Genomic DNA, 8,549 nt, shown 5'->3' with positions numbered 1-8,549 from the left:
TGTTTAGGGATGAGAGGGCGTGTCTTGATCGCTTTCCTTGTGGAGTAAAAACACACAGCCAATCTTAACCAGGTGCCAAACAGAAAAAAAAGTCCTTACACTGAAATATGCTCCCAAGGCATCTGAATGTCTTAACACCATAAGATGATGGACTGATGAAGAGCAGTCAGTTTCACAACTTTGGTGTTAAGAAATTCATATAGCCCACCCAAGCCTGGGAGCGTATTTCAGTGTGAGGACTCTTCTTTTTCTTCTATCTTTGTTCAGTTTCCCTGCCTGAACTAGCGACTCTCGAGCCACAGACTTGCCTCTCCAAACATTAGCCAAAAGATCAAGGTAAAGTTACAGGGAGAGGAAGGATTTCAGGCCATTTGAGCACAGCCCTGGAGTCATTCCCAGCATGGAAGAAAAGTACCAGCGGTCTCTGAGCCTTTCTCAGCCTCTGCTGTTTGCTAAGACAATGAGCTCTTTTGTTTAAATGTTTCCTTTGTGATGTCTCCCTCCTTTTTTTTGGGTTCTCCAATGCAAAAATGGTAGAAATCAAACTCAAGGATTCAAAAGACAAGAAGTTACACTTGGCACTTAAACTAAGTGTACGTAATCTTAATCTTAAACTTAATTAACAGGGTAAATGTAGGCATCTTGCTTTTAGATAATTTGTCTGTTCCTGTTTCTGTGAACTGGAGTTTCTGATGGTTCAGTTTCTCATGACCAAGCCAACATCAGTGATGAACACACAGGCAAGATTTGTGAAGCAGTGACGCAGCCTTCACCACTCAGAACCTCGGAAATGAGCAAATGAGGTGACTGCTTCACTGCACTGTAATTGCATCCACATGATTGAGCCTGTGGATTAAGCTGCTTGGCTCAAGCTTCACTGTTTTCTAAGTGTTAAGACTTAGGCCAGAGATGCTTTGCTTTCAAAAATTGGTGTGCCTTGGGACCGCTCATGTTACAGGAATCCACAGTTATCACAAAAAACATCTAAAAACATCTAAGAGTTTCACGCTTTCCACTGAGTTAATTGGCTTTAAGATCTTATGCTGGGCAATGAAGACAACTTATCGTGTGTAATGTCCCTCTTTTAATATGATTAGTGCTTAGTCTGTTTGATGTGTGGTATGTTCACAGCTAATATGGTTAAGGCCAGAGATTTTAGAACGTTTTGCTTGCCAATGAAGCACACACTTTTTTTCTTTTCTTTTTTTCCCCAAAGCCAGGCATGGAGAGACACATTATTCTAGAGACTGAAATCTAAGCCGTTTTGGGGTATTATCTTTATGTACTTGTATGTTGCTTTTAATCTTAACACATCTCACTTATACTATCCCATTATTACCTTCAGGACTGGCTTCAGCAATACTTTGTACAGGCATTGAAGCACTTGAATTGTTGATAAGAGTGTCCTCTAGTGGGATAGATAGGGCACTACATGACACAGGAGTTTCCAATGTGGGAATTTAAAACTAAGGAGTGCAGACAGAAGTTTTTTTGTAAATCACAAATTAATTAATTAATTAGTTGATTAAGCAATTAATCACAATACATTAATTTAAGCTGTCTACATAAATATAAAAATACAGTAACCACAAGATGAAATAAATATGTTGAGATCAATATTTCTTCTTCTAATTGTGTTTGTTTAACTAGTTAAGGTTTAACTATTGTATGTGTATGGACTGAGCCACATGAAACTTTTATTCAAGTATGTTCGCTTTGATCAAGTCTTGCAAGACGCTTGGAGTAAAAGAGGGCTTGGTCCATTGAATATTGACACAATAAGATAAGTAAACGTCCAGTGCTCCACCCTGGTCAACACTAGAGTCTGGCAGGATTTTAATTGTACACAGCAGTATCTATTTTTCATACCATTCTTACCTAATAACCCTCTGCAAGCTTACATGCACCAAGAGCCCACATTTGGCTTCCAGGAAAACATTACAAATGCTGGAAAGAGGATTATGAATAAACCTATTGCCAACTTCAGTTAAGTCTCCTGTCTGGTTTGAAGGCATTACGCACAGCCAGCGTTTTACATGCAACCATGCAGCCTTATGCAGCTTTATAGTTTCATCAGGCTCTCAGGTTGAAGCGATTACCTGCTGAGCAGGTCCGATCTGTCACACTAACAGATGACTAGTAACAAATGAAGTCAAATCAGTTGCATGTGTGAAAGATGTTGTCTGGTCCAGGGTTTTTTATGAATGGAAGCAAGTAAAAATACTACTGTGTATCATATGAGTGTTGACATATGAGTGTTGTCATATGAAAAAAACGCTTATTACCTAATTTTCATTGAAATCGGTGTCATTGACATTGCCATTGATAGTAATATCATAAGTAATATATTGATAAGTAAGGCCTTCTACCTCAAATACAATCATTAAATTTTACAGGACAGCTCTGGATTCACATAGGAATGTATGCATTCTCTGTCACATCCATAACACATATTTGCCATGTTATTGTGGTTGGAAAATACATTTTTTGTCACATAATTTTGGAACTGCCCCAAAATGTCACTAGTTGGGTGACTATATAATTTTTCCAACTTTCAATTTATGACATTTTACAAATAAACACACATAGGCCTATATATTATATTCAGTCTTTATTAAAACAATATTCACTCTAATCACTGTAACAGGTTGTTATATCATTAGTTAACAGACCTGACCAAAACAACACTTGTTTTACTGCCAGTGACAAGAAACTTAACCTGCTAAGGATCTTGCTGTCCAGAGTAAAAAATTTAGGTACAACATAAAGGTGTGAAATAAATAACTTTAAACGTATCACAAACATTTGCGTGGAATTTTCCAGCATTCTGTGTCTGACAAATTATGTGACATACAGGTGTCCAGCACAAATAGAAATATATAATTTTCATTTATCATACCATAAACCTGCTGAACTGTAACAGACTGACACTGCCCCGCATGTCTCTGTTTATTCAATCTACTGCATCTTCCATTGTCTCTTTTTCTGTGTCCCTATTTTGTTTATTATGCAGATTTATGGTGTTGTATGCCTTGCTGCCAGACAAATTCATATAACAAAGTCTTGAATCTGAACTGAACAAAAAGCCCCAGGCGACGGCTCCACACCACATGATCAGCAGTTGAGAATGGAGTTTGTTCTTAGGATGCGCATGACCTTCCTTGAGTTGTAGCTGTACTCATACTGCACGTGTTCATGGAAGAAATACAAGTATCCTGGAAATGGAAAGAGAACAGAATGGGCTAATTATTAGACAATACAGTACAGTAGTGATGTTGAAAAAAATCCTACTTTTGTGTACTTCTGGATATTTGAGACTGGGAGATTTTGTGTTACCGTAGTGATAAGCAGCTGCATCCACTTCGTCTTCCATTCCAGGGAAATCTGTCTCAATGGATCTTGGGTAGCCGCTGTCCATGGTGCCGGTGTTCTCATCATAGCTATAGGTGATAAACGCAAGTAATACAACATAGATGAAATACAGAAATGCTATTGGGATGAATGACTCAAGTAGGCCCGCTCACCAACATTACTGTTGACTACAATGAGTATATAAATTATAAGGAACAATTGCTCTTTTTCCACAAAATAAGCTCATCAGATGAATGCAGGTCAATTATTTTCCCCTGTTGAATCCACTTCAGCTATCAAGGCATGAGACACAAGTTTTCAGTGTTCTTCATGTTTTGTACCGTCAGTGCATCTCATCAACACTTACCTCCAATAGTCCTCCTCAGCGAAGAATAGTGTTTTCCCTGTGTCTCTGATGTACACAGCTGCATCAATTTCCCTTACGGTCTTGGGAAAGCCCAGTTTGTGTATATACTTTGGGTAGCCCTCCACAAGGTCGTATCCATTCAGGGCCCACATTCGGATCCCTGTTGAAAGAGTTTTGTTGCAAAATCAGGCATATACTATCTGAAAAAAACAACAACAAAAAAACTAGCACCAATTGTTTGTGTGTTTTTAAAGGATAGCTGGCAATCATTTTTTCAGCAAAATGGATATATAGCACTAGGGGATTTAACTCCTAATGCGCTCTTGATTATACACCTTAAATGGGTTTGTTATTTTGAATAGCTCTTTTAATGCAACTAAAGAAAAACTTTTGTGCTTATGAGTGGAGATTAGTGTTCAGCTGATAGGAGAGGAAGAGAGAGGGAGACAGAGAGAAAGAAATCAAATATCAAATGCTGAATGGTATCAATAGTCTACTGTCTATCGTCTGTTTTGCACTGTGAGTGAGTGTGCTGTTGCACCATGACTGTCAGTATGTGCTGTGAAACTGCAACTTGTCAAGATACCAAGACAAATTCCTGTTTATCCCACTTGATGATTAACGTGATTCTGGTTGTGATTTAAGGGCAACCCACCACTAAATATGAAGACTAGATCCTTCTCTGGGTTCTCGTATGCTGCGTCCACCTTGTTGGGGATAGAGGGCCAGGTGGACTTGATCAGTGTCTGCTCAGGCTCAGGCATCTGCGGGTGGAGACGCCAGTAGAACCTGCAACATGGTAGCACGCTTTAACAAATGCATAGTGAAGACAGAAGATGATAAAACCATTCTACAATATGTAAATTTCATCAATGATACATGCAATACGTTACGATATGATACAATACAACAGTCCGGACAGGAGAAAACTCCATTAAAAGAGCACACTGTGTATTTCCACATAGGACTTTTCACACTGCATTCTTAGCCAAGGGTTATCGTTAACTCTGGGTTAACAGTTAGCCCCAGGTTAGTTCAACCCCGTTTCACACACACCCTATTAAACCAGGGCTTGTCTTAAACCAGAGGCAAAGGGATTCACACTGTGCTCTTCTTATCCCAGGGTTAAAGCTGCACTGGGCAACTTTGCATGTTGGCAGCTCCAACGGCGACAGTTGGCAGTGAGAGCCAGCTGCCTGAAAAACTTCAATACCTATAAATCAGTGAACTGCACATTATGCTCCCGTGTAACAACCATACAATAGCTTCTACTGTACCTATCTTTGAAGATGATGGTTTCCCCTCTGAGCTCTGTGACGGCATCGAAACTTAACATGGGGTCACACTTGTTTGGGGCGTCAGGCTTTGGCTTCACTTTCCTATGGTTTGGGTTCGGGCCTGCGGTTGGACATTTGACATTGTGTGATATTTCCATAACAAAACAATGACAAACAGTGTGTTTAACTACTCTTCATGTTTTGGTAATCTCTATGGAATGAGTCAGAGTCAGTGAGTCAGAGTAAGAATGCTGCTCACTGTGCAGAGGCAGAGAGACACACGCACACACAACCATACACACATACACACACATGCATCCATGACATACACACAAGCCCATGCCACATACATAAAAATTTAGATTTTTTTTTTTTGTCGTTCCCTGTAAAGCATTTGTGTCAATCCTATTTTTTTTTTTAAAGCATTTTCTACATACATTTGATTTGACTGCTCCAGTCTTATCGGTATTTTCATTCTCTAAATGAACAGGAATCCTGTGACTGCTCACCATAGAGAGACTGAATGCCTTCAATGTCGTCTTCAGACAGTGGGTAACCTCTACCATAAGAGTAGACAGGGAACATCAGGGCACCCGGGTCTGAGGAGTGGGACAAACCAAGGGCGTGGCCAAACTCATGGGTCGCCACTAGAAACAGGTTGTACGCTGTTGGCAATACAAGTACATCAGTCAAAATATTGTTAATATCAACCTCACTGATTACATCCTTTAGGGGCATTATTACAATGGTCGACTGTTATCACGTCATGCAAAAGACTTACCGCTTGAATCTTTGGACCAGTGTTCGTCCTCGTCAAAGTGTGTGTCTCCTCCGATGTCCTTGCCAGGCGGATAGGCATGGGCCAGCAGTCCATCAGGCCCATCAAAAGGGTTGAAGTCTCCATGCTCTGGAGAATACAGGAGCCATGACAAGGTGGAGGAATTTTAGATATGGAGAGCTGAATGTGCACTACTATAGTCTATTAGACCCACCAAGGCTCATGTATTTTTGATGTATCTTTTTCTATTCATCTTGCTCATGGTTCACTGGACCAATAGCAATGCACTGATTAGTCTCGACACTTCTCTGTATAACTGCAACCATAATGTATGCTACACTGCTCCAACACATAGAGCTATTAAACAGTGAATATATACATTATGAGTGTGCTTTGTGTCAGTAGTAATGTACTAAACTACTGAGCACCATCACCAGGACAAATTCTTGTACATTTATTGTACTTCACTGAGTCCATCTACCCTTTCTCCACATGAGAACCATATCACACCCCTCTGAATAACAAGTAGATGTTACGATATTTCAAGATTTCATTGTAAATCTTGAATTCTAAAAGGAGAGTGGCTGCCCTAAGGTACACACTGAATGTATAAAATATTAGGGACGTATTCCTGATATTGAGTTAGAGCCCATCAGAGTATAAAAATCCTTCCTTCTATGCTTCTCTTTATCTACATCTCCTCCTTTGAGATTGATAGAGATTTAATAATAATATCAATAAGGGATAATGGCTTTTACCTAGATTCACCTCAATAGTGTACTACATGAAAAGAGTAAGTGTCCCTGATATTTTGTACATGTAGTGTATATCAGAATTAATACTAAGGGTTTATTGTACCTTTTGTTCCGAAGCCTATCATAATGTCAGCGTTGCCCTCATACAGTTTCTTGAAGGTCAGAGGGGTGACACCGGCCCAGATGTTCAGAGCGTTGCGGATGGCTCTGTCCACATCAGCCTTCTCCAGATCTGGTGTATAATTCACTATCCTGGAACATCAGGGGATAGAAGACATGTCACTGGCAGGGAAAGTGAATGAATGAATGATGATGGTGTTTCGATGTATGAACGACAGTGGAATTCATCGCAGGTTTTTCTTTTTGCCGCAATGATATGTTTTCCATTACATTCACATGTATTAGGTTGATACACACCTGAAGGTGACATTGTTGTTTTGCCATTTGAGGTTTCTGGGGAAGTGGTTGTATTCCCCAATATCCGGGACGCCGCATCTGGCCAACTTCATCACTTCCAAAGTGTTGGCATCCAGATTCCCTGTCACCTTCAGAGGCGGAAAGAGTATTGAAATATTTTACAAAAGTAGATGTGCTACTAGAGTACTTTTTGGTTTCTTTTTACAGTACAGTACTTGTTTAGAAAGTTACTCAAGTAAAAGTGTGTTCCAATAAAAAAAGATATGCTAAAGACATTAAGATTTTGCCCCTTCCTCCCCCAAAAAACACAAAAATGAAATGTACAGTCTTGGAATCACAGGTATTCACAAGAAAACATGTAGAGAGGACTGCAAGAGTATTGTGGATCAAGAGTATCTACACAAGCTGGGGGCTGATGGGTTGCCTCGGTGAGGGTGTTTGATGTTGAAAGAACCTAAACACCCAGTGATATCAGGTTACAACACCAATAATGTGTTTAAGTGCATTACAAGATATAAGTTTAAATCACATCTCATTGTACTCACCTCTATTTCGTCTATGAATAAAACTTAGCTTCCTGAAAATACTCGAGTAGAAGTAGTATATTCTTTAAAAAATGCTTTGAATATCTGCTCGATCTCAGTAAGTACAGTAGTTGTAACTAGTTACTTTCCAGATTTGGTCACCTTCAGTTTGAAGAAACTCTGCATCTCCTTGATCTTGGTCCGCATGCCATCTGAAGATTTTTGGGTTCCAAAGAGACCAGCTGGAAGGTCATAGAACCGCCGAAGGTATTTCTGTATATAGAGAGAGAACAAAAGCTGTCAACTGAATTGAATGACATAGGTAGTGTTTAAAAAAATAAGGATTGAATTGGTGGAGCCATTCTAACACTATGTGCAGTCTGAAGATGTATATTTTTTCTTAGCTTATGACAGATGTAAGGTCTCTCAGCTAATTCAGTTTTACAAGATTGAGTAACAGGTAAGTCAAGCCTAGTAGTATTGATGCTTTTGATGCTTATTTCAATTTAATAAAAAGTCATAAATAGAGACCCCAGATCTTACCTCTGCTAACAGCCAGTTGTCTGTGTCCCCAGTCGGCAGAGGCAGAGCAAAGGAGTGAGCCGCCATCAGCAGGAGCAGTAAAGCTGTCATTGCTGTTGTCTGTGTGTCGTCCCAGCCAGTCATTGGGGTCGAGGAGCTCTGAGGGGTATTTATAGTGTCTCAGGTCCACGTTTTTTCTAAGGGTCCCAGTGATTCATGTAAAAGCACCTAGCCACTTCCTCCATGGTCATTGCAAAAAGTGCTTGTAGCTCTGAAACCAGAGTGCCTGTGGTTTGAATGGACTGCTTTGAACCCACCTCAAATGCTATGATATGACTTTTTTTGCCAAATGGCCATGATTTAACGAGTTTCTCAATAATTTCATTGAATCTAATGTATATATGGCAGCATGTTTGACTTTTCAATGGACTTGAAAGAGTTTTTACAAAGGAATATACAGAGAATTTGGTGATTCTGATCTTATGTTGTTGGCAAATTTAGAGGGGATGACTTTTGTTGGCAGAAAAAGACACAGGACGTCCTGTCTGGCTTGTGTAG

The 8,549-nt window shown here is 39.8% G+C and overlaps 1 protein-coding gene across 1 annotated transcript; it reads right to left on the bottom strand.

Annotated features, from left to right (window-relative positions):
• Positions 1-2,447: 2,447 nt before the first annotated feature.
• Positions 2,448-8,118, bottom strand: mmp13b (matrix metallopeptidase 13b). Its single transcript, XM_071516633.1, has 11 exons — positions 8,013-8,118; positions 7,632-7,742; positions 6,946-7,073; positions 6,632-6,780; positions 5,777-5,902; positions 5,505-5,660; positions 4,996-5,116; positions 4,374-4,507; positions 3,719-3,878; positions 3,337-3,440; positions 2,448-3,215 (listed from the first exon to the last, which is right to left on the bottom strand). Exons 1-11 carry the CDS (start codon positions 8,100-8,102, stop codon positions 3,115-3,117), a joined length of 1,380 nt encoding a protein of 459 aa, XP_071372734.1. The 5' UTR covers positions 8,103-8,118; the 3' UTR covers positions 2,448-3,114.
• Positions 8,119-8,549: the final 431 nt, after the last annotated feature.

The sequence above is a fragment of the Centroberyx affinis genome, unplaced genomic scaffold, assembly GCF_046629955.1.
Source record: "Centroberyx affinis isolate AG114_WGS23_722 - 3 ecotype Tasmania unplaced genomic scaffold, CSIRO-AGI_Caff_v1 ptg000419l_1, whole genome shotgun sequence".
Classification (NCBI taxonomy): Eukaryota; Metazoa; Chordata; class Actinopteri; order Beryciformes; family Berycidae; genus Centroberyx; species Centroberyx affinis.
The sequence above is the reverse complement of the archived record's forward strand: the minus strand, read 5'-3'. Positions and strand labels throughout refer to the sequence as shown.